Source organism: Sus scrofa, chromosome 17, assembly GCF_054392235.1.
Source record: "Sus scrofa isolate SSC_HxYL_T2T_F1_AM1 chromosome 17, Sscrofa_HxYL_maternal_Yorkshire_Landrace_v2.0, whole genome shotgun sequence".
Taxonomy (NCBI): Eukaryota; Metazoa; Chordata; class Mammalia; order Artiodactyla; family Suidae; genus Sus; species Sus scrofa.
The window spans coordinates 44,205,156-44,230,893 of record NC_139399.1 but is presented as its reverse complement, the minus strand read 5'-3'; the positions used below and the strand labels follow the sequence as shown (position 1 = coordinate 44,230,893).

The 25,738-nt window shown below is 54.4% G+C and overlaps 1 protein-coding gene across 1 annotated transcript; it reads right to left on the bottom strand.

Moving 5' to 3' along the window:
* Window positions 1–2,062: 2,062 nt before the first annotated feature.
* BPIFB2 (BPI fold containing family B member 2) lies at window positions 2,063–23,991 on the bottom strand. The gene is given in 16 exon segments (NM_001101030.1): window positions 2,063–2,343; window positions 4,763–4,839; window positions 5,203–5,266; window positions 5,988–6,033; window positions 6,200–6,267; window positions 7,033–7,203; window positions 7,765–7,818; window positions 7,997–8,182; window positions 8,485–8,576; window positions 13,198–13,258; window positions 14,625–14,685; window positions 16,364–16,510; window positions 17,395–17,499; window positions 20,731–20,824; window positions 23,001–23,142; window positions 23,936–23,991. Coding segments are annotated over 15 exon segments (1,377 nt in total). The 5' UTR covers window positions 23,110–23,142; window positions 23,936–23,991; the 3' UTR covers window positions 2,063–2,301.
* Window positions 23,992–25,738: the final 1,747 nt, after the last annotated feature.

Genomic DNA, 25,738 nt, shown 5'->3' with positions numbered 1-25,738 from the left:
GGAGGTCTTAGTTGCCATTGTCTGCCCAGTGCCCAGCTCACTCCGACCTGGTAGCAAATGTCTCTGCTGACCAGTATCCTCCCCGTCGAAGTCTGAGCCCTTCCAGGTGTTTCCGTGCCCGGGTGCACTCCCTCAGCCCTAGCAAACCGTATAGTGTTTCCTTAGAGCCTATAGTTACTCTTAACCATAGTTCATTATCCTTCATAAAAAACATCCTCTGTTTAAGCTACCGTGTGGTTTCTACCTTCTGACTGGACCGCATCTGTCCCCCTCAGCAGCCAGCGCCCAGCAGCCTCCTAACAGGATGGCTGCATGGGGTCCCCTAGGGATTGGGTCAGTTCTCTTCAGGCAGATCACGGCTTCCCTCTGGGCAGGGAGCTTGACTCAGGCATTTCATCCCCCTCATCTTAAGAGAATGTTTGCAACAGAACCAGGCACATCATGGGTACAAAGATGTAGCTGGTTGGAAAAGCAGGTGAATATATGTATGGCAGGATGGATGGATGGATAGAAGGAAGGAAGGAGGGAAGGAAGGACAGAAGGAAGGAAGAAGAGGGGAGGAAGAGTGGCTGACTCACTGGTCTGATTGCTTAATGAACAGATCTTAGGTACTGATCTTTCTGTAGGTTATTAAATTCCTTTATGGGTCAGGTCTGTGTCTTAGAAATTTTGTCTCTCCCACATTTCAAACCACCTAGTCTTGGGTCGAGCCTGTATTAGGTCCCAGGAAAAGTAGGATTAATGAATTAATTAACTAAGCAACCAAATGAAATAAAAGCCATGCTGTCCTGGGCAAAATCACGAGGTTGGATTTTACAGCCCGGCTCTTTCCATCTGTCAGCACCACCTCCACCTCCTCCCACCGAGAGGCAGGCTTGTTCCAGCCCCTCAGTTGGTCACACCAGGGATGAACCCATAGCTGAGGCAGGGGGGAGGTGGTGCCAAAGGCTTTGCTCACTGATGGTGGAAATTCAGGCACATTTACTCCCTGGGGAAACATAAACAAAACGGGAATCCTGTGTATCTGGGCAGGAATATTCTCTCTGGCTAAGAGATTCGCTAATCAGGAGAGAAAAACACATGGCTTCATCCTGCCAGCCTTGGCATCCCTGGGTCTTCCCTGGGCCATCTTTTGGCATGTGACCTGCTGGGTTTGAAGGGCTTTCAGAGGAAAAAGGAATTAGACGTGCTCAGTGAGATCACAGGCCCAGGAGGCAGATCCTGCCTCCTTCGCATATAAACTCGCCAGTGATCCGAGTAAACCAAGGTGAAGAGGCCTCCCGAGAAGACAATGAGCTAAGGCTTATGACCCAAGGACAAACCCCACGTGGGGGTGCTGGTGATGGAAGAGGGGACTGAACATCTTTGTTTGTTTGTTTGTTTACAGCCGCACCTTCGGCACATGGAAGTTCCCAGGCCAGGAGTGGAAGCGAAGCTGTGGCTGTGATAGGATCACAGGAACACAGGATCTGAGCCACATCTGTGACCTATGCTGCAGCTTATGGCAATGCCATATCCTTACCCCACTGAGCAAGGCCGGGGATTGAACTCACATCCTCACAGAGACAACATCCTTAACCCCTGAGCCACCACAGGAACCCCAGGACTGAAAATCGTTATGTCTGGATGCCAGGAAGGTCAGAGTCCTAGGATCTGCTGCCACCCCTCTCAGGACTCTGGGCATATTCCTCTCCTTCCTGGGCCTTAATCTCTGCATCTGTGAGATGGAGCTGCACGCCGTGCCTGCCTGCCTCCAGGGCTCCTAGGAGGTTCGAGGAACAGGATGGAACGTGACACTGTAGAGAGAAAATGCCACACGGGGTGGGGGGGGGCAGGGAGGACCCGGTGTCTAGAGTGCCACCATGGCATTCAGAACTTCCAGGTCAGCTGCGTTGCTCCCCTGGGCTAGGAGGTGCTGCTGCCATCAGATATGATCAGCAGAGATGTGGTCACATCCTCTTCCTCCCCCAGGCAGCTTTGGTGGCTCCCAGGACAGACAGGACCAGGGACGGCATGCAGAGAACTGGCCTCTGGTATGCAAAGAGTTTGCCAGGCCTGGCTGGAAGTTGCAGCTCAAGAGAAGAAGTTTAATGCAAGAGGAGAGAGATCTATACACCCTGGAGGAGGTGTCTGCTCCCCACAAAGAGGGGGTGAAGGGAGGAGGGGAGAAGGCGGAGGGGGATTAGGCAGCCCGGTGGGGCCATCCAGCTTGCTGGTGATGACTAAATGTGGCTTTGTCTCTGTTTCCCAAGTGGCTGGAGGCAAAAGGGTTCCCACAGCAGCACTCCCAGTGGTCCCACGTCAGCGCTGGTACAAGAGTGCACTGGAGACCACGACGTAGCCCTGAAGGGCAAAGACAACTATGAGCCAGGTCAGAGGTCACACGAGGACCATGGGACCTCCCCCCCCAGCCTCTCCATCAGCCTGGCTCTGGGTTCATGCTCTGCCACTCCTGCTGTGAGCCTGAGGACAGTCATTTGCCTCTCTGGGCCTGTTTCCTGCTGGTACTTGGGGTTGGTAATAGCATCCACCTGGCCAGGTGACGATACAGCCAGACCACGCAGGCAGAGCGCTCAGTGTGGGGCTGGAGCTTGATGTGTGCTCCGTACATGGTCAGGACTATCTCTGTTTTAGGGCCAGGAATCCAGACTCTCAGTATCTTCTCCAAGTCCAAGTCTCCCCAGCAGAGCCAGCCCTGCCCCCACGTGTCCCCTACTCTCCACACTGCACTGTGCAAATGGCCTGGGGGCCTGCCAATCTCTCATTCATTCATTTACTCAATATATTGTCATAGAGCCTCTGCTGTGTTGGGGACCCAGCAGAGGAAAAAAGCAGACCCAGTCCCTGCCCTTGGATAGCTCATAAGTGGTCCAATATGGTAGCCAGCAGCCACATGTGGCTAATTACAGTTATCCCCTCTTATCCATGGTTTCATTGACCCACATTTAACTGCGGTCCAAAAATATTAAATGGAAAATTCTAAAAATAAACAATTCACAGGTTTTTAATTCCATGCTGTTCTGAGTAGCATGATGCAATCTCATGCCGTCCTGCCGTGTCCCACCCTGGGCGTGAGTCAGCCCTTTGTCCAACAGATCCATGCTGTGTACATAACCCATCAGTTATATAGGAAAAAACACAGGAACTTCCCAGAATGACTCAGTGGAAATGAATCCGACTAGGAACCATGAGGTTGCGGGTTCAATCCCTGGCCTCACTCAGTGGGTTAAAGATGCGGCGTTGCCAATGAGCTGTCATGTAGGTCACAGACATGGCTCAGATCTGGTGTTGCTGTGGCTCTGGTGTAGGCCGGCAGCTGTAGCTCCGACTCGATCCCTAGTCTGGGAACCTCCACATGCCACGGGTGTGGCCCTAAAAAGACAAAAAAAAAAAAAAAAAAGAAAAAAACCCAAAACATAGAATGTACAGGTTCAATACTCTCTATCTGCAACATTGGGCATCCCCTGGGGGGCCTTGGAACACATCCCTACAAATAAGGGGGGACCAGTACCCACTTAAACAAGTAAAAGTAAGTAAAATTTAGAATTCAGCCCCTCAGTTGCAGTGGCCACTTTTCAAGTGTCAGAGGCTACAGGTGCCCCATGGCTGAAAGTGGCCTCTGCCTTGGACAGTGCAGACTTCTGTCGTTGCAGGAAGATCTGTTGGACAGGGCTAGTCTAGGACATTTGACTTCTGACCGAGGTAACAGGTTCTAGGAGTGCCAAGGTGGGTCAGCCATCAATGGTGCCCATTCAGGAAAATCTTGGGGAAACACTCCTCAAAGCCCTACTCTGACGCGGGCTGACCGGTCCTTCTCAGGGGTCCAACTGCTTGCCTTGGGCCCACAATTTTTTTTTTTTTTTTTTTTTTTGTCTTTTTAGGGCCACACTCGTGGCATATGGAGGTTCCCAGGCTAGGGGTCGAGTCAGAGCTACAGCTGCCGGCATACACCAGAGCCACAGCAACACCAGATCTGAGCCATGTCTGTGACCTACACGACAGCTCATTGGCAACGCCGCATCCTTAACCCACTGAGCAAGGCCAGGAATTGAACTCGCATCCTCATGGACACTAGTTGGGTTTGTTACCACTGAGCCACTCTGGGACCTCTGGGACCACAGTTCTTAAGCAAAAAAGGCATCTTCCCTGAAAGACACAAGACGGTCCCACCCGGGGGGCGTGAATGACACACACAGATGTAGGGCTCAAGGGACCTTGGTTAAGCTTTCTGTCCCATGACTGTCTTTCTCAGAGAATGAGCAAGAATATTATCCTTTTAATCCACAGAAAGAAGTTGTCGGATCTGACCCTGGGCCGTGGTGGTTGAATTCACCCTGGGCCCACGATCCCTAATCCAGGGACATCCCTCCCACCATCTGGCTTGCAGAGGTGTACACACAGCTGGAAGGACCCCCACCCTCATCCTCCCCAGACACCCAAGGGGCTGTGCCTGTCCCAGGGCACAGAGTCACAAGACAACTGGAGGCCCTGAGTGTGGCTGGTGTGGTCTTTGATGAGGACTAGAGGGTGAGTGAAAGCCTTACTGCAATGTCTCTTGACATCCTGAATTTCCACGTCATTGCAGCTGAGGATTCATGGCGTGGTCTGGGTGGGAGCAGGGGTCACTCCCAGGCCTGGCTGACCCCAGACCCCCTGCGTGCACCAGCAGGGAGGGAGGGAGAGAGGTGATCCCTGCCTCCCCGAGCCCAGCCTTCCTCCAAAGATGGACGAGGCCCCTCTGGTCACACCCAAAGGCTCTCACCTCATAGACGAAGATCTCAGGGGAGATGTAGTGGAGGTTGACCACGTGGGGGAGGGCAATGCCCAGGCCCAGGAGAGCTGCAGGAGGGAAAAGAGAAGTCAAGTTCAGCCGGGAGGCCGTAACAAAGCACCCCCAGGGCTGGCCTGTGCTGAAGTCCTCTTGAGCACTGTGACACCCATACCCAGGAGGTGGGAGCTGTGATTATTACACCCACTTTATAGACAGGAATACTGAGGCCAAGAGAGGGACCAGAACTTAGCTAAAATCACACAGCTGCCAAACAGCCGAGCCAAGACGCACATCCGGGCAGCTGGGCTCCCAAGGCCACCCTCTTAGCCTCTGAGCCTGGGGAGTGAGAAGAGGCCAAGATCTAGCCTGGAGCTGGGATGGGGGCAGGAGGGGGCCAGAGTGGCCACACTGGGGCAGAAGGCAGAGCTCACCGTTGAGGTGGTCCAGCAGGGGCCTCTCAAACACGGTGTCCATGAGTATCTGCACTTTCTCCATCTGCAGCCAGGGCACCAGGGGGACAGGGACCGTAGGTCCGCCCCAGCGAGGGGCCGGGAGCATGAACACACAGACAGACACACAGACGGTAGGGGCACAATGGGAGGGACAAGGGAAGGTCCCCCCTGCCTGGGCTTTAAGCAGAGCCCTGCTGTCCCCATCAGCATCAGGGACCCAGCGGCCTGCTGGCCGGGGGCGGGGGCACTGAGGGATGAGCCCCTGATTGACAGACATTCATTTGCTGCGTGACCACCAGGTGGACAGGCTGCTTTTTGGCGCCAACAGACAGACAGACTGACCATGGACAGACTGACAGGGCCAAGTGATGGATGGGCCACCAGTAAAGGGACGCACGGCGGCTGGTGGCCCAGCCACGTCATGTGCCTGAAAGAACAGCTGACACTGTCTGACGCTGGCTTATACAGACACCTTACTATGAGACCTAGTGATTCTTGAGCTGAGAGTGGGATTGACGAACCATTGAAACCCCGGCAGTGACAGGCCCACTGACCCCACTGAGGCTGACAGACCGCTGCCCAGCAGATGGACAGCCTGGGAAAGATGACTATCTGATGGGTGGGCCACCCCCTGACCGCGCAGGGAGGAAGCCTGGTCCTGGCACACACGCCTGTGAGCACACGTGCACACACTTTCCCTCCCTGGGCTTAAGGCCTGCCCCACCCAGTGAGGGGGTCTCTGGAGACCCCAGCCCCACACTCACATCAATGAAGCCCACATTGGAGGAGGCCATAGTGATCTGAACATTCCTGAAAGGGAAGAAGGGGGCTTAGGAACAAGGGGACCCAGTGCCTCCACCCACGTACCACACCTGCTGCACCCCAGACCCCTCTGACTGACACTCTGATGGGTGGCTGCGGGCCCATTGCAGAGAGGAACACACTGAGGCTGCTGGGTCCAGGAGGCCTCACTTACCCCAGCACAGACGTGGTCCCCCGAAGCCTCACCCCGGACACGAAGAGCTGGAGGCTCAGGTTCACTACCTGAGAGTGTGGGGAGAACAGGGTCAAAGGGCACAGAGCCACGAGGGAATGGCCACCAGCTACCCCAGTCTCCCTCTGTGCCCCTATTCATTTAGGGTTTGGGGGGCACAGTGGGGGAGGTGAACCACCACCAAAGTAATCAGTCAGAGTGGTAGGTGCCACCAAGGCAGAGTGGGGTGTGGAGAGGGCTGATGGGGATCATCTTCCTTGGGGCTTTGATGTTTTTTTTTGTTTTTGTTTTTGTTTTTGTCTTTTGTCTTTTGTTGTTGTTGTTGTTGCTATTTCTTGGGCCGCTCCCGCAGCATATGGAGGTTCCCAGGCTAGGGGTGGAATCGGAGCTGGAGCCACCGGCCTACGCCAGAGCCACAGCAACGCGGGATCCGAGCCACGTCTGCAACGTACACCACAGCTCACGGCAACGCCAGATCCTTAACCCACTGAGCAAGGGCAGGGACCGAACCCATAACCTCATGGTTCCTAGTCGGATTCGTTAACCACTGCGCCACGACGGGAACTCCGGGGCTTTGATGTTTAAGCTGAGACTTGAAAGATGAGGAGAAGCCAGTCATACCAAGAACCAGGGGAAGAGTGCCCTAGGCACCCGGTGTGGCATGTGCAAAGGACCTGAGGCAGGAATGTCCGGCCCACTGAAGGAGCCAGTGTGGTTAGAGCAGAGCAAGTGAGGAGAGTATGGGAGGAAGTGAGGTCTCCTTGAGGGTCGCCCACCCCTCCAGCCAGCCCCCTGCCCCAGCCCACCTCACTCACCACATTGAGGGAGAAGAGGGACTGGAAAGCCGAGTTAGAGGCTGGGGCCAGGACCTCCACAAAGGGCTGCAGCTGCAGTGTGGCGTTGTTGGTATGGAGTGTGACAGTGGGCATGGCACCCAGCCGTACCTTGAGCACCAGGGCCATGGGCTCGGGGAACTGACGGGCCACCTGGGGAGCAGAGGGGGCCAGAGGGAGGAGGGCAACGGGGGACAAAGACTGGATGGGCCCTTCGCTCATCATTGCTCAGATGCTGATCAAGCCACCGTTGCGCTGGACATGCCCAAGCCACAGAATTGGGTCCGTCCCCCTGGTCCCTGCCCTCAGGGACACCCAATGTGATGGGCAGTCACACGAAGACAAGAACAGCCTGTGTGATCTGTGCCAGGAAGGAGGGAAGCTCAGGGGCGGGGGAGCCTAAGGAGGCTCCTGGACAAGACCTAGGAGGTCATCCCCACGCTGGGACTTAAAGACGGTTAAGGGAAAGGAAGCAAGAAAGACACTGCAGGCAGAGGGCACGGCGTGCACACCACACAGGAAGGAGAAAATAGCGTGAGGTCTGGGCAGAAGGAGGGGCCGCCTGGAGACGGAGGAGGTGCAGATGGAAGGGCAGATGCTGAACCCCACTTGGTGCAGATATTAGCCAGCAGAGACCCGCCCCCCCAGCCCAGACAGCCTCCCCCGCCCCAATCCTGGGTCTCAGCCGCTGAAATGACCAGAAACATCACCCACCTCAGGGATGAGCTGGCCCAGCACGGACGTGTTCAGTATGTTGTCATCTGACTTCTGAAATCAGGACAGGTTTCAGAGTGGCCGCTTCCCAAGTTAGAGCACCTTTTGCTTCCCCCCCCTCCCTTTCTAACCCTTCCCAAAGCCATCGGGTGGCCCCAAAGCCCCAACTGTCCCACCTGCCCACAACCGGGCCTCAGCAGGGTCTCCCCGGGACAGCGGGACCCACTCTCACCAGCTGCCCAGTGATGTCCATGTTGAGCACGCCAGCCTTCTGCAGCAGCAGGAGGGCGGAGTCGAACAGGTCCTGGGAGAGGCCCACGGTTACCATGGCACCGCGGGTGCCCACATGATGTGGCAGCACGAAGGAGGTGTTGACCTCGGGCAGCATGATGGGTCTGCCCAGCAGGAAGAGAATAGCCTGTGGGGTTGGAGGTGCGGAGCAGGGAGGAAAGCGCGGGGGCGGGGGGGGGGGGTGCCATCAGTAGGCAGCTCCATAGCGAGATGCCACCCACCCCAAGATGCCCCGGCACTGCCAGCCTCACACCTTTGCCTGTGTGCTAAGCTCCCACCTGGAAGGCCCGTCCCAGCTTCTCTCCCCTCAACTCCCCTGCTCCTTTAGGAATCTTCCAGAACGCTCAGGACTCCAGAGGCAGGTGTCATGGCAGGTGAAGGCTCACTGTCATGAAGCCCCCAGCTCTGGGCTGACAAGGAGACACTTACGTTGACATCCAAGGAAATGTAGTCCCTGGTGATGGTGGGTGCGTTGATCATGGAGTAGCGAACCTGGGACTCCGGACCCACCCGGCTGAGGCCTGCACGAAACCCGGGTGAGGAACAAAAGATGGCGTGCTTAGCACCATCCGCCAAGGCTTCGTCTAGCCAGACCCAGGCCAAGAAAAGAGGCGGAAGAAGGCCCTGGTGGAAGCAAATTTAGGTTGCACAGCGCACACCCAAGATGCAGCCTCTCACAGCCTCTGGACTCTTAGTTGAGACACAATTCTAACAGGTTTGGTTTTTGTTTTCCTAATCAGTAGAAGACTAGAGACCCCAGATTCAAAGGAAGGAGAGGGACATTCCAGCCACCAACACCCCGGACCAAGCCAAGAAGGAATCAGAGAGCAAGGAGGGAGCTCACATTTACCAAGGTCCACACCGTTGCGTTACACTGCATCATTCAACCCTCAGCACGATCCTGTAGGGTTAGGAGCCCATCACACACACACACACACACACACACACACACACACACCCCAAATTTGGCAAGTTCAGTCATGCTCAAGAGTGCGTACCTGATCCATCTGACACCAAAGCTACTCTTTCTCCACTTAACCACACCACCCCCTACAGGACCTCAGAAGCCACACACCTCAGGGTGTTCAGTGCAACTTCCTCTCAGATGCCCAGAGTGGCAGGCCCCCAGGAGGGGAGTTGAGGGCTCAGCTCCTATAAGGCAACTTCCCCAAAGGCTCAGAATAGTCTGTTTGCAAAGGAGGAGTCACTTGTGGGATGCACATCTGTGGACATGGCAGGAAAAACCTCCTCTTTTTTTTTTTTTTTTTTTGGGCGGGGGGGGGGCCCTACACCCACGGCATATGGCGGTTCCCAGGCTAGGGGTTAAATTGGAGCTCCAGCTGCCGGCCTACACCACAGCCACAGCAACGAAGGGTCTGAGCTGCATCTGCAACCTACACCACAGCTCATGGCAACATCAGATCCTTAACCCACTGAAAGAGGCCAGGGATCAAACCCATATCCTCATGGATACCAGTCAGATTGGTTACCACCGAGCCACGGCAGGAACTCCAGAAAAGCCACTTCTGCTTAGCAAGAGCTCCTCCCCCAAAGACTCTGGGTAACCAAGGTGTGGGCATGTGTGTGTGTGTGTGTGCGCGTGTGCCTGCACGCGTACGTGCATTCAGACTCTGTCTGATTTTCTACTGTCTTTTCTGGATTTAATTTTATCTTCTCTAGTATTTTGGAAATTTATGATTGTAAAAGCAACATCGTATGACTCCATTTCTACAGATCAGTGTTATCAAAGATTAGAGTGGAGGAGTGGGACAGCCCAAAGAGATTTGGGGGTTGATGGAAGGTTCTGCATTTGAAGGGTGGTTACATGACCATATCCATTTATTTGTCAAAACTCATAGAACTTGACGCTTGAAAATATGTTTTTGGGGGAGTTTTCATTGTGACTCAGCGGTAACGAACATGACTAGTATCTGTGAAGATGCAGGTTCAATCCCTGGCTCAGTGGATTAAGGATCCATCATTGCTGTGAGCTGCGGTGTAGGTCACAGATGCAACTCGGATCCAGCGTTGCTGTGGCTGTGATGTAGGCCGGCAGCTACAGCTCCGGTTTGACCCCTAGCCTGGGAACTTCCATATGCCACACATGAGGCCCTAAAAAAAAAATTATGTTTTTAAATGAATAAAATAATAATACATATTTATTGTGTACATATAGAAGATTCTTAAAAGATGGAAAAACATAACGCAGAATCTCAAATTTCTTTTTCAGTATTTTGTTAAAGAGAAATAATCTCTCTCACTGGAGTGAAGCTGTATATAGTTTTGCATCCTCTTCTTCTTTGCAGAATGGCATGATAGCTTAGTTAAAAGCACAATCTGTCTAAGCAGACTGCCTCAGTTTCTTCAACTGTAAAATGAAGCTAATACTGCGAGAGTAGATAATAGCTCCTTTTATACTGTCTTTTGCCAGGCATGTTGCTAGGTGATTAAATGCCCCCTTTAAACTATGCTTTTATTGGTTCCTGTCACTCCACCTGCCACATGTACGTGACTCAGGTAAACAGTCCCCTAGGGTTGGACACTTGGATTTCCTTTACCAGATTTTGAAAAATTCCTCAAAGACAAGGGCTGGTCTTTGGGATAAACCCAACTACAAGGCATCTTGATGGGGACAGCTTCCTGAGGAAGAAGGGAGAGACGAATGTTTATTGAGTGTATTGCATGCCAGGCATGTAACCTGCGCTGTCTTATAACAACACATGGCGAAAGTAGAATTTTTTTTATTTTGCTTTTTTTAGGGCCACACCTGTGGCACATGGACCTTTTCAAGCCAGGGGTCAAGTCGGAGCTGTAGCCGCCAGCCATAGCCACAGCAATGCAGGATCCGAGCCTTGTCTGTAACCTACATCACAGCTCACAACCATGCCAGATCCTTAACCCACTGAGCGAGGCCAGGGATCGAAGCCACATCCTCATGGATACTAGTTGGGTTCTTAACATGCGGAGCCACAACGGGAACTCTGAAAGTAGACATTTTGATTCCTATTTTTGGATGGAATGATTAAGCTCAGAAACATGGAGTGGCTTCCCTAAGATCACACAGCAAGGGAGCAACAGGGCCAGAATTCACACTTATGTCCTCTGATGCCAAGCCCAGTTTCCTTGGCCGCCTAGTACCTCCTGTGAAGGTGACTTTGGGGTTGGGGCAGGGAGGAATGTCCCCCAGACTTTGAGCTGGACTTTGAAGTGTGGACAGAGCAGCAGGCATGTGAGAAGGAGAAAACCTGGGTGAGCTGATTCCTGGGGGGCTCCAGCACCTGCTGAGGATTGTGGACTCGGAGCCTCTGATTTCCCATCTATAAATTGGGGATAACGACATCAACTCATAGGACTGTTATTAAAAGTTTGCACAAGACAGCCAGAGCTACTTTGACATGAAAACCTTCCCTGGAGTTTCTGTCGTGGCTCAGCAGAAACAAATCTGACGAGTATCCATGAGGACATGGGTTCAATCCCTAGCCTCGCCCAGTGGGTTAAGGATCCAGTGTTGCTGTGAGCTGTGGTGCAGGTCGCAGACACGGCTCGGATCTACTATTGCTGTGACTGTGGGGTAGACCAGCAGCTACAGCTCTGATTGGACTCCTAACCTGGGAACCTCCATATGCCGCCGGTGAGGGCCCAAAAAGACAAAAAAGAAAAGAAAATATTCCCTGAGGAAGCCACCGCGGATAAACGTGGGCCCTGCCAGACATCCCTCCTGTTTTGACAGCACTACGCAGCCCCGCACACCTGTCCCTGAGCGCCTGTCCCAGGCTATGTGAGAGTTAGATGAAGCCCCTGACTCAAAGGCAAAGCCCACCGATGGCCAACAGATTTCACAAAGTCAATGTCGCAACAGAGGAGAAACACTGCAATCCCAGGCAAAGCTGTCAGGTAGGAGAAGGTGCACTTCAAACAGGAGCAGCTTCCAAACAGCGTTGTGAAAAAAACGGAGGAAGCCCCAGGTAACATACTCAGGGCTCTCTGAGAAAATATTACCCTGCCCCAAATCAACAGAGGATGAGTCTCTTCTTTGATCAGTCTGGAGATGGGTGGGTAATTGCCAGGGTAGTTCTTCAATATTGATAAATACCACTCAAAAGATGAAGCTGACCTACTTTTATAGCTTTGGGGTCCATACTGCAAGTGCAAGCCCTGCTGAGCCTTGTTTAGTTCGCACAGCTCCAAGCAGACTATGTGTGTGTCGGGCTGCGCGCCCCTGGGATCCGCCCGTCGCGGTGGAGGGAGGTGTGCAGGGCAGTAGGGAGGTGATGGGGGTTGGTGATTTCACAGCCCGGCTCCTGTCCCTCATGTAGGACCACACTAGGCATGTTCAACTCCGTCTCCCGGAGCCCCCCTCCAGCACCCCCCTGCCGAGGGAGTGAGCCGCAGGTGCACACAGCACACCCTCTCATTAACACGCTTCCCCCCACCTCGTCTGATCACTCCCCTCCCCAACCAGGGCTCCCTAGGACCACCCCCCATGTGAAACACACTGGAATTCTCACCTCAGGGTCTGCCTCTGGGGGGACTAGGCTGACAGTGGCCTTCTCCTAGTGCACTCCTAGAACTCTCCCTAGACAGCAAGGACCCCTGGAAACATCAGGGGTGGAACATGCAGAGGAGAGGGAGCCGTGGCTGTGGGCCCCTGCAGGACAGCGGGCGGGGGGGGGGGGAGCTGAGGGGGGAAACAGGGGCAGGGGCGTTCGGGAGCAGAAGAGTTTGTGTTCCGTCAAGGATGTGCTGAGTCGGAAGAACCTGTGGGCCTTCCAGAAGGAGGTGTCCAGGAAGAGGTGGAACATAGGGGCCTGAGCCCTGAAAGTGCGGGCCAGGAAGAGAGTGCAGCAAAGAATGTGGGAGATGTGGCAGCAAAACCAGGGGAGGATGGGTGTCCCTGAATCCCCAGGCGGGGGCAGAGGCCATTGCAAACTGAGATGAACCCGCCCCCTCAACACACGCAATAGTCAAAGATTCAGTTCTAGAATTTGGAGAGTCCCACATTCCACCAATAATTGTTCAGTCATCCTCGCACTGACCACCCAGAGGTTGATCCTGATGCAAAGGAGGACTCTTTGAAGGATCGTGGGGGTCCCAGAGGATCCCAGAGGCCCAGCCCCCTCCCCCTGGACTCCCAGGTCTTACCAATTAAAGTGCCCAGGTGGACATTGAGGCTCTGCACCACGTTGGAGACTCTCAGGCACAGCTGCAGAGAGACAGGCGCTGCGTCAGGGCTGGAGGGGGCGGGGCTGGGAGGGTCCAGAGTCCCTGTCTAGAAGCCTCCGCCAACCTGGACACCAAGGCCTGGCATCCCTCCCTTCCTCCACCACCCCATGGGCATCTTCCACCACCTCCTCTGGGCACGGGGGGTTCAGAGGGCAAGCTGGGGCCCATGGGCGTCAAGGAAAGAGGGGCTGTGGGACGCAGCAGAGGTGGCCACAGCTGGGCCCAGGCAACTAAGGCAGAGAGCCTGCTGCCTCGGGGTTCGAAGGCCCAGCTGATGGAAGGGAGCTAACTGCAGCGGAGGCAGGCAGTGAGCCAGCTAGGCCAGGGAGACTGGGGTCCTCCTGGGCACAGAGGGCCTCCAGAGAGGCGGATTAAGCTGGGGTCATTGTGCAAAAGTTGGAGCAGAGGAGAGACAAGGCTGATGGCAAGGCCGGTGGATTGGGGGGCGGTGGGGGAGTCAGAGCTGATCCAGGCAAGAGTTGGTGAGGCCGGGCCAGGAAAGTCCAGGAGGCAGAGAAAAGGGCCGGATCAGGCTGTATCACCGTCAGCCCTCCAGCCTCAGTTTTCTCATCTGCAGGATGGGAATGCTGAGGGCTGCCTCTCAGCATGTGGGATGGAGCACAGTGGGTTGATCCGGTCTCTACTACTGCCCCTTGGAGAGGTGGGGGTGGGGCAGGAAGAAGGGTCAGGGAGGGAGAGTCGGCTCCCCTGGGGCAGGGGGACCCTGGCCTGGGGCACCATCTCTCACCAGGTCAGCGACCTACAGACAATGACAGGAGCTAAAACAGAACAGTAGTAGCAGCCTCCTCACTCCGCTCGCTGGCTTGCTCTCCCCAAAATGTTCAAAACTCTTTACAAGTGTTAATGCGCTCAACCCCCACGGCCTGCCTCTGAGGGGATGGGACAAGGGACATTCACTCTGTGCATTACAGGTGCAGAAGGAGGGGCCGAGGGAGGTCAGGTGACTAGTCCAAGGTTCACTGCAGGTGGGAAGGAGGGAGCCCAGGACCCAAAGCCAGGGCGCATCTGGCTCTTGCGACCACACACGTCTCATTGTGTTCTCCTTCCCTAAGCCACAAGCCCTGAAAGCCCTGTCCCCACCCCACCCCCCAGCGAGGAGCTGCGGGTAGTCCAAGAGGATGAGCCCCCCGCCCCATGCAGTCCCACAGCCTCCCCGCTCCCCCCATTTGGGCCCCCACGTCATTGTCTTGGACTGTCACCGCAGCCTCTTCCCTGCCCTCGTGGGGAAATTGGAGGAACCCCATGAAGGGTCTTCTACCGCCCCCATCTTCCCGGGGCCTGAGCCACACCCTCCTCCCCGATGCCTCTGGCGGGAGGTCCTTTACCTTGCTCTGCAGGACAGCTTGGATGTGCTTCTGCAGGGGCACCAGCAGCGCGGGGGCTGCGCTAAGGAAGAGACACAGAGAGGCCCTGAGCGCCAGGTCAGCGCGATGGGGCAGGTCTCTCAGCAAACCACAGATCCCTGAGAGAGGTCTGTCCCCTCGAGGAGTCTGACCCCTCAGCCAGAGGGCCAGCAAGTCCCCCTCCACACCCTGCCACGTGCTGGGCACAGTGCAAGCCCGATGTCCCCATGGAGGAGGAAACAGCCTTCAAGAAGCGGTCACTGGGGAGTTCCAGTTGTGGCCCAGTGGGTTAAGAATCTGATCAGTATCCACGGGGACGCGGATTTGATCCCTGGCCTTGCTTAATGAGTTAAGGATGCAGCGTTGCCGTGAGCTGCGGTGTAGGTCGAAGACGCAGCTCAGATCCCACATTGCGGTGGCTGTGATGTAGGCCGGCAGCTACAGCTCTGACTCATCCCCTAGCCTGGGAACCTCCATATGCCGGGGGTACAGCCATAGTAAAAGAAAAAAAGCAGGGGTCGCTGGTCTCAAGGTTTGGAATACAGGAGAATGAGGCCCCGGTTGGGGGGCGGGGGGCAGAGGGGGAAGCCAGGTTCAGCCACGTCTTTGGCCATTGAGGTGGGGGTGGGGCTGGAATCTCAGGGCTGCTTTCGGCGTGGGCCCCATTTCTCTGCGACACACTTACTATAAAGTCCTTTCTTCAGTGAGAGGTGGGTCTAAGTCGTGTTTCTCTATGGAAACCCATTGAAATGATGGTACCTTGGCTTCCTAAAATGTTGACCTCAGCCACAGTCCAATCTCACTGAATGGCCTCTCGGGGGAGGTGGGAGGGTGGCATCTATGTTCTCCATGGCACCAAACTCTGGGCTTCCGTTTTCCCAAAATAAACCATGAGCAGCCCCTGCCCATGAGGACCCGCCGTGAGGGGTCGTGAGTTACACAGGCTGATCAGGGACCCAAGTGTGAATAGCTTTACACCCAAGCCTTCTCAGAGGAAGAGGTCCAGTCTTTGTGTACATGTCACACCCTTTGAAGCCTCTGCCGTACTCAGTCACCTCCCAGTGAGCCCCCACCCACACGTGAGAAGGTGTAAACCGAACACAGAGGGATTCACAGCAGTGGGGTTAGTCCAGCTGCCAGGGTAGGGACCGTTGGTCAGCTGTGTGACCTTCGGCAGGTCACTTAACCACTCTGTGCCTCTGTTTGCTCTTCTATAAAATGGGGGAGATGCTTCCACCTACCTGGTAGGACTACGGTGAGATGATACACATAAAGGGCCCAGAACTGTCCCCCACCCCACACGTGCTCTGGAGGTGGAGGGGCTGTGAGCTTTAGATGCCAACAGGAGCAGCCACCTGACTCACAGTGAGACTAGGCAGGTCCCAGCCCCTCCCTGGGCCTGAGTTTCTGCGGGGGGGGGGGCAGCCCTCTGAGGTCCCTAACAGTGGCTACCAGTCCAGACTCCTTCGCCAAACAGGACATTAGTGGCTAGCATGCATTGTCACCTGGTGTGGGGCAGGACAACAAGCTCTGGCCACACACTCACTATGTGACCTCTGGCAGGTCCCACCCCCTCTGGCATGTGTGAGCCTCCATGTCCTCAGCCAAAAAATAGGTGTGATGCCCGGGGGCTGGGGTGAGGGGTGTCTGAAGCCCATTGCGGTGACTGAAGTAGAAGGTTCAAGAAATAGCATCCAGCCCAGCCCCCAACAGGCACTCACCGGTTACGATCATCCAACACGATGGCTTCATCGAAGAAAGAGAAGCAGTCGGAGATGCTGACCACGGGGGTCCCAATGGAGCACTGGTCCACAGGGGCATCGACCAGCAGCTCCATGGGCAGCATCAGGTGCAGGGGCTCTGGGACACTGCAGGGACACCGGTCCTGAGCCCCAGTGGTACTACCCAGCAGAGCCCAGATTGACAGATGCAAGACCCTACAAACTCCAGAGACTTCTGTCCACTTAATACAGGCAGGCCCCCCACTCAACATGAGATGGCCCCACCTAGGGTAGGCCGGGCATGCCCCCAACTCCACTCAGGGTCACAGACATTGCAACATATGACTGTGAACTCGGGCTCCCTGCACCCTCTTACTGCGAGACCCTGGGCCAGCCATTCCTCATGTTGATCCTCTGTTTCTTCTTCTGCAAAATGAGTATAATACTGGTGGCACCTATCTTACAGGGCTGCTCTGCTGAGTTTTCTAGCATACAGTCATGGGAAAACATCCCGCTTGGAGCCTGGCCACAGTGAGAAGCCATAAAATGGTAGTGTCAGGACAGAGGGATTAAAACATGAATACTCAGCTCCTAGTTTGAAAATTAAATGTATAGAAAGTGACTGATGTACAGAAACAAGTCTAGTATTTTATTGAGCACCTGCTATGTGCCTTGCACTATGAAAAGGGTAATACAATTTGAATCACAGAAAGGAATCCATTCACGGCAACCCTCACACCCAAGCCACAAAAGTTTCATGTCTTTTTGTTTTTTACAGACGAAGAAACTGAGGGTCGGAGAAGGAAAAGGACTGCCCAGTTGCATAGCTATTGAGCAGGGTCTGGGGTCTCAGAAATTCTCTCACCGTCTTGCTCCCCCACTGGAGGATATGAGAGAAGACACTGGAAAGAGGCTGCTGGACAGAGAGTCGGAAGGTCTGAGTTGGGGTCCTGGGAGTTGCTAAACCCCTCCCCTCTGCCCAGGGAGAGTCCTTGAAAATCCTCCCGCTCCCAGGAAGGAGAGTCACTCACTGAAAGATCTTGAGAGTAAAATTGGCGGCTGCCGACAAGCGTATTCCAAAACCGGCAATCAATTTCAGGTGGAGGTGGGGCAGGTGGACATTCAGAATCTGAATCCTGCAGGGTGAGAATCAGTGGCAAGGTGGCCCCTTTTAAACCATGGAATCAATTCTGGGGTGGATGCCCCGAGCATACCCACAACGTTGACGTTTATAAAGGACTTAATGACAACTAGAACCACGGATGAGGAAGAGGTAGTGGGTTCTCCATCATAGGGAGCATGCAAGCCAAGGTTAGCTGGGACAAGATGCAGTGAGAACCCCAGTGTTGGGCAGGCATTGGCTGAAATAATCGCTCAGATATTGGAGGGATTTTAATTTCCGATGGGGGGGTCTGGAAAGCTGGAAAGATAGGGAAAGGCTTTGGGATCCACAGAAGGCAGAAATCCACTCTAGTCATTAGCTTTGGCTTATAGCCCTCCAGCAACGGGAAACTCTCTCAAAGATACCTGTTCAGATTGCTAAGTGGTCTCCAGCCAATCTATGATTTTTTTTTCCCTAAATGATAGTCATTTCTTTTCTGCAGAGTGGTTAGATGTGGGGGGCATTCCAAAATGGTAGGACTTTCAGGTCACATCAAAACGCCACCCTGAAACACTCTCACTGTTAGCTTTTGGGTGACATCTTTCCAAGACTCCCTTAGAACAGGAGACACCTAGAACCTGATCTAGAACCTGCTTCTTTTCACTCGACAACCATACTGGATGTGTTCCCACAGCTACAAACAAGGATTCTTGCCACTGTTTTCAAACAACCACATGATGCCCCTTGTGTGGCCAGGCTGCAAATCATTTAGGGATTCTCAATTATTGGGCACGGATGTTCCCAGCTCTCCACATCATCATCTACTCCACGAGCAGCCTCCCAGCCCTACCCTAGAGTCTCAAACTGAGGGCTTCCACTCCAGCTCTTTTCACACACCTAGTATTTTAAAGTTTTAAATGTTTAAAGTTTAGTTGCCGTCATTCAAAACTTGATAGAGTCTTTTTATTTTATGGCCACACTGGAGGCAGATGGAAGTTCCTGGGCCAGGGAATGAATCCCAGACACAACTGCGGCAATGCCTGATCCCTTAACCCACGGTGCAGGGGATCGAACCCATGCCTCTGCAGTGACCTGAGCCACTGCAGTTGGAGCCTTAACCCACTGCACCATGGCGGGAACTCCGAAACTTGATAAGTTTTAAATATAGAGTAATGATGATGGGATCTCCTGTGACGATGCACAGAGTAACGCAGCTGACAATTCTTTGCCGTGTCTAGAAAACCCCTCAGTGGTAGATGAAAAGTTCCCCTTTCACCCCTTCCCAAGTACAACCTCTTCCAAATGGTAGAGTTTGTGTGTTGTTTTTCAATTTCTTCACAGATCCATCAACACTTCAGAGCAGATTTAATTACCTCCTAATAGTTGTTATTAAGATCTTTTTAATGGCTTCAACTTTGCATGGGTATATTGGATTTATAAATTTGGTACCCTCGCCGAGTGTGATAAACATTTTACAATGCCACGTAGGCAGAAGGAAGAAACCGCGTGTTTGTCGTTGATGATGATGGTGATGAAGAAGAAATAAAACACTGCTAGCAATGGTCAATAAGATATTTAGCTTCATATGGGAGTTCCCTGGTGGCTCAGTGGGTTAAGGATCTGGTGTTGTCACTGCTATGGCTCAAGTAGCTGCTGTGGTGCAGATTCGATCCCTGACCCAGAATTTTGCATGCCACGGGCCTGCATATATATGGCCTTTTATAAATATATATGGCTTCTCTTGAAATTCAGAGATTTGGTTATGATGAGTCTGTGTTCCCACATGGATGGGGATAATTAGCCCAGACCCTGAAAGTGTCTGAGTTTGAAACGTCTCTACCTCTGCCCTTGAGTCTCTATGCATTATGGGAGGGGGGTGGGGTTGCAGTGTAGGGTAAAATAGGCTTAGATTTGGGTATAGCTTTTGGAGGAAGTACGCAAGTGTCCTGCTGGCCCTGAGGACCCAGGAACCACGGTCTTGGCTCCTGGGGGTAGAAATCTACTAATTAAGAGGCACAGGCCAAGTTGGGATTAGCAGATGCAAACAACTACATTTAGAATGGATAGACAATAAAGTCCTACTGTACAGCACAGGGAACTATATTCAATCTCCTGGGATAGACCACGATGGAAAATAATTATTAAAAAAAAAAGTCAGAGTTCACATTGTGGCTCAGCAGCTTAAGAACCTGACTAGTATCCCTGAAGATGAGGTTCAATCCCTGGCCTGGCTCAGTGGGTTAAGGATCCGGCGCTGTCACAAGGTGCAGCGGAGGTGGCGGAGGTGTCTCGGATCTGGCATTGCTGTGGCTATGGCTGTGGCCGGCAGCTGCAGCTCCGATCCAACCCCTAGCCTGGGAACTTATATGTGCCACAGATGTGGCCCTAAAAAAAAAAAAAAAAAAAAAAGAAATGTGTATATATGTATGATGTACGACTGAGTCACTTTTCTGTACAGCATAAATTGGCACAACATTGTAAATCAACCATATTTTAATTCAAAAAAGGGGAGGAGTTCCCATCATGGCTCAGTAGAAACAAATCTGACTAGCATCCATGAGGATGCAAGTTTGATCCCTGGTCTCACTCAGTGGGTTAAGGATCGGGCATTGCCCTGAGCTGTGGTTGCAGGTTGCAGACCAGCTTGGATCTGATGTTTCTGTGGCTGCGGTGTAGGCTGGCAGCTAAAGCTCTAATTCTACCCCAGCCTGGGAACCTCCATATGCCACCAGTATAGCCTTAAAAAGACCAAAAAAGGAGGGGAGCGTTCCTGTCGTGGTGCAATGGAAAAGAATCCAACTAGCAGCGGTGAGGATGCAGGTTCTATCCCTGGCCTCTCTCAGTGGGTGAGCGATCTGGGGTTGCCGTGAGCTGCGGTGTAGGTCACAGACGTGGCTCAGACCCCCAGTTGCTGTGGCTGTGGCGTAGGTTGGCAGCTGTAGTTCCCATTCAACCCCCTAGCCTGGGAACCTCCATAGGCCATAGGTGTGACCCCAAAAAGCAAATAAATAGGTGCTGTCATAATAGACAATTAAAAAAAAAAGTACCAGGCCCCCATGTCTGGTCCCATGTCCTAAGGCCTCTTGTGACAACTCCCTGGTAGGTGGGCGTGTCTAACCTGGAGAGGGAAACACTCTTCTAGCTGGTAGGGAAGCGACTCAACTAGAGCTGCATGTCCACCTGGTGGGCTGGAGCATTTTCCCCAGGGGCCGGGAGCACTCACCTGGCGACAGGAGCACATCACCTGGAGGGCAGGAGCACTCACCTGGTGGGCTGGAGCGCCTCTCCACTCCGGTCCAGGAAATTTGGGACAGTGACTTGCAGGGCCCGCTGGAGAGGGGCTTTCCCGGCTTCAGCCGCTGAGGAGCCAGATCAGGGTGAAGTCAGGCCGTCCTCAGGAGCCACGGAAAGAGCTCACGCCCCCCACCGTCTGCCCCACATCTTGAGCAGAGAGAACTCAGGGGTCGGCAGGGGCGGGCTTGTCCACTGGGCCCCCATGTGGTCCCTTTGGGTGCACGACCCCACCAGGCCCCTCCAGGCCTCACTTTCCTCTCTCACATCTGCCTCTCAAATCCTACGTGTCTACCGTCTCAAAAACAGCAACATCCTTAGCCCTTCTGCAAGGCCCCGACCAGACTCCACTTCCTCAAGAACCTTCACAAACCCCAGGTGGGAGAAGTATTTCCCAGTCCAGCGGAGATGAGGGCTGAGGGCTCTGGGGTCCCTCGGATTCTGGGTCCCAGCTCTGCTACTGGCTCTCCATGTGGCTGCTCTGGGCCTCAGTTTCCCTGCCTATTAAACTGCAATGACTAGAATGGTGCCTGTCACATGGCATCCTTGGAGAGACTCAGTGCACAGTGAGCGTTCGCTCCCGTGACCACTTATGTTTGTCACCACCATGGCCGGCTCTCCTACAGCGCCCCCTTTGTGCCAGGCGCTGTTCTGAGCACTTGGGTCTTCCTCAACACACTCAGCTTGTAGGCCCAGGTTAACCAGGAGGTGAGGACCTTGGCAAGGAGATGTTGGATCTGGCCCTCGAGGCCCTGGACTCCCTCGAACACCTGCGCTGCCAGCCTGCTGGAGGCACTAATGAAACAATTAAACACAAGCAGAATTAAACCTTGAGGTCATGGTGTGAGAAGGGAGCAGCCACGGAGGAGCCCGTGGACCTAACTTCCCTCAGACTCACTGTCTAGGGGACCTGGGGCGTCCTCGTGCCCCTCCTAGCCTCCGTTTCCACAGACCCTGGAGCATGAAGGTGGCGGTTTCCATTTCCCAAGGCCCACCTCCAGCCTGACCATCTGCAGCTGAGCTGAGACTCACACCCAGGCCTCTGGACTCCGTCCACAGGGCTCCCCTGACGTGGGCTTGAACACTGGCCCTTGAAGGGTGGGCCAGGGAGGACACGGAAGAAGCCACCAGCTCGGCCTCAGAGATGCATGCAGTGTGGGCCTCCTGCCAGATCTCCACTGAGAACACACACGGGCAGGAGCACCCTAGAGGGTGGTCTGGGGACAAAGGAGGCTCACAGGGCACAGGCCGAGGGAGGTAGCCAGGGGAGGGCACGGGCTTCCTGTTCCGGCCTACAGTCCGCCATGTGCCACTTAACACAGATCACTGACCCCTTATACTGTCTGCCCATCTGCCTGGATACAAGGTTCCAAAAGGCTGTGTGAACCCCAGGGGGACCCCACTGCCTCCTTGAGCCATTACCTCACTGACTCAGGGCCCAGGGCCACTGAAAGTCCCTCCCACTGAAAGTCCCTCCCACTGTCTGACTTGAGTCCCTCATGCTGTTATCTGAGTTTGGCTGGCCTTGAAACGGCTTGATTTCTCACTCCTGACTCAGTCTCAGCGGGATCCCAGAACCTCCCCGAGGGCAGCTGCAGGGCAGCTGGAGGGCAGCTTTTGTCCCTCCCTGGGCCAAGATTTCCCAATTTGCCCTAGGGGCAGGACTTGGAGAGAAGGAAGAGAAACAGAACAGAGGCCTCTCCCAGGAAGGGCCCAGAGAGGGGCTGGTTCTTCTCACCAGCGGGAGGGCCCAGTCCCCCAGCACAGTGCTAGCTGTGCCTCTTCCCAGAGCGCATGTGCATGCAGACCCCCTGCTCACACGCACACGCATATGCCCAGGCTGCACGGCCACACCTGTACACACACATCCAGGTATGCTCCTGGCCTTTGCACACATGCCTATGGTTAGGCAGCTTCCGACCCTCAAGTACCCAGGGGTGCATCTCCCTGGATTTTCAAACCCTACCAGACGCACACAAGCAAAAAGAGCCTCGCAAACCCATCTGTCCTCACACTGCTTACTGGAGCCCAACCGGGCACGCATTCATTCAATGCATCTTTGTTGAGCAGCACTGTCTAGGGACCAGGGACACAGCAGCAGAGATAAAATCCTGATCCCTGAGGGGCTTTCCAGTTCATAGATACACGTGTACACCTAGGATGGTACACGCACATGCAGACGTGGATTCACGCACTCGCTCATGCGTAGACACACATGGGACTGCCGGGGGCTCCGTCTCTTACCGTAGCTCAGCACTTCCTTGTTGAGTCTGACCACGGTGCCCGGCCTGGAGGCACCGACCACGGGCAGCAGCAGCACCAGCAGCAGGCCCAGCCCGTTTTCCCGAGTCATGGCAGCCTGGCCCCCGCCCCCAGGATCTGTGGGCTGGGGTGGGGACAAGCGTCAGGGGACTTGTCCAGAATGGCCCCACCCTGGGCTGCTCAAACCATTACCTGGAAGTCGCAAGCTGAGAGTGGGGACCCCGGCCCTGCCCAAGACACTCCTCCCAACCCCCACCATCAGTTTTGGCATTTCTGCCCTGGAAAAAATTGTCTTCCCAGCCTGGTCCATCGGGAACCTCAGGGGCATCTAGTCTAAAAATGGCCCCCAAGGCCCAGAGGGGACATGGCCTTGCCTGAGGTCACACAGCAAAATAGGGCCAGGTGCAGGACCGAGCCCTGCCAGAGGAGGATGGAGAGACTCCCCAGATGCAGAGACTGAGGGCAGCCCTCTGTCCCACAGAGGGAGCATAGGCCCACTGCCCCAAGGCCCAGGGCTGTGTCACCTGATGCCAGGAGTCCAGCCCAGCCTGGTGCCCAGCTGTCTGAACCCAATCAGGGAAGGACCCAGGTGGCTCCCATCCTCATCTCATCCTGTGCCGGGTGAGGAATGTCCTGAGGGCCAGCCTCTCATATGGCCCCCGGCCCCTCCCGACCCAGCCCAGCTACATGGAGCCGGAGAGAGGGAACCAGGGTGGAATGGGGTCAGGGGGATGGGGGCGCAGCTCAGATGGGTAACTGAGGCCCAGCCAGGCAGCCCTTGCCCAGAGTCCCACAGCAACACCAAGGATGGACCCTTCTGCAGAAGGCTTTTAGAAGTATCATCAGCATCCCCACTGAACAGATGGAGAAATCGAGGCTCCTCCCTGGAGGAGCGCCAGCCCCATCTCCAGTCCTACCTCAGGAGATTCCTGGAACAGGTGGACTCTCAGCTCCAGCCAAGCCCTCTGCGGCCCCCAACAGGTGTGGAAACTGCTTTATGAGGCTCCCTGGTGCACAGGACCCACCGGGAAGGGACCCAGGGAGGGGCAGGTTTGATTGTGGTTACAAGTGTTTTCCTTGCAAACATGGCCTTTACCAGAGTGTCTCATCTCACGTGTGTGGTGGGGCTGCCACGTAGCAAGCCCAGCTGCCAACCACTGCGAGACTCTGCGGCTGGACAGTTTTGGGGCCTCAAAAGACCAGCAGATCTCTATACGGGGCTATAGGGGGCTCAAAGGAGGAGAGTTGCTTCCAGGATGGTCCCCCATCACCCCCACAAGGGCTGGCCAGGCCCAGGAAGGAGGGGCTGTCCACGGTCAGGGGGATGGCGGCAACTACCTCTCACCTGGGCCTCCATGTGGAAACTCGGCCCTTTCAGGAGGAGCAGGAGGCCACCTAAGCCCTCTGCCACCAACTGAGCCCTCTTCCTGGTCACATAATAAGCCCTCATGAGGCATGGAGCCCAAACTCAGGGAAGAGAGTATACAGAGTTCCTGCTGTGGATCAGCAGGTTAAGAAGTCAACACAGTGTCCATGAGAATGCAGGGTTGATCCCTGGCCGTGATCACTCAGTGGGTCAGGGATCTGGTGTTGCCATGAGCTGTGGTGTAGGTCACACACGTGGCTCGGATCCCATGTTGCTGTGGCTGCGGCGTAGCCGGCAGCTGCAGCTCCAATTTGACCCCTAGCCTGGGATCTTCCATATGCCACAGGTGCAGCCATTAAAAAAGAAAAAGAGAAGAAAAAAAGAAAAGAAAAAGGAAAAAAAAAAAGGAGAAAGTACAGAGGACCCAGTCCTGCTACCCAACACTCCAAAGGCATGTTCCACTTGCGAAGGACCAAGCCCACCCTCTTTTTCTGAATTACAAACTCCAGCCTCCACTTTGGCTATACAGAGCTCAAGGAACTGAGAGTTATATGTGTGTTTTTGTGTGTGTGTGTGTGGTCATGTGTGCACCATCCTGCATTCACACATATACCAGGTCATAATGGCTGGCATCAGAGGAAAGCGTGTTTTTGTGTGTGGGTGTGGACATGGAGAGGGCACATTGCCCTCTTAGTTTATGGCATCACATGCCTGTTTACATGAACCTACATGAATGCAGGTATGGGGAGTTTTGTGTACAATATGCGTATAAATGGAGTTCCTGTCATGGCTCAGCAGTAAAGAACCCAACTAGCATCCATGAGGATGCAGGTTGGATCCCTGGCCCTGCTCAGTGGGTTAAGGATCCAGCGTTGCCGTGAGCTATGGTGTAGGTTGCAGACATGGCTCGGACCCTGGGTTGCTGTGGCTGTGGTTGTGGCCAGGTGCCGTAGCTCCAATTTGATCCCTAGCCTGGGGTGGGTGTGGCACTAAAAAGAGCAAAAATATGTGTGTGTGTCTGTGTGTGTGTGTGTGTAAGTGGGCTTAGTATACTGAGTGTGTCCGTGGGTCTGTGTTTGTGTGTGTGTGTATAGTGGACTGTTCCCTGGCACTGGGGGTGTGCATTTGTGTCTGTATGTGTACATACATGTGTAGACAGGAGGTGATGGCAGAACTACAGGGAAGCCCTCTCTGTTCCTCTGCCTGGCTCTCCTGGGATACAGGCACAAGAGGCCTTGAGGCCTTCCCTCACTCCAGAGCCCTCCATGGCTCCCACTGATTCCACACCAGCCCATATACCAGGCGCACCTGTGCTGGGTCCCCCGAGAGCCCGCAAAGCTAACAGGAACTACAG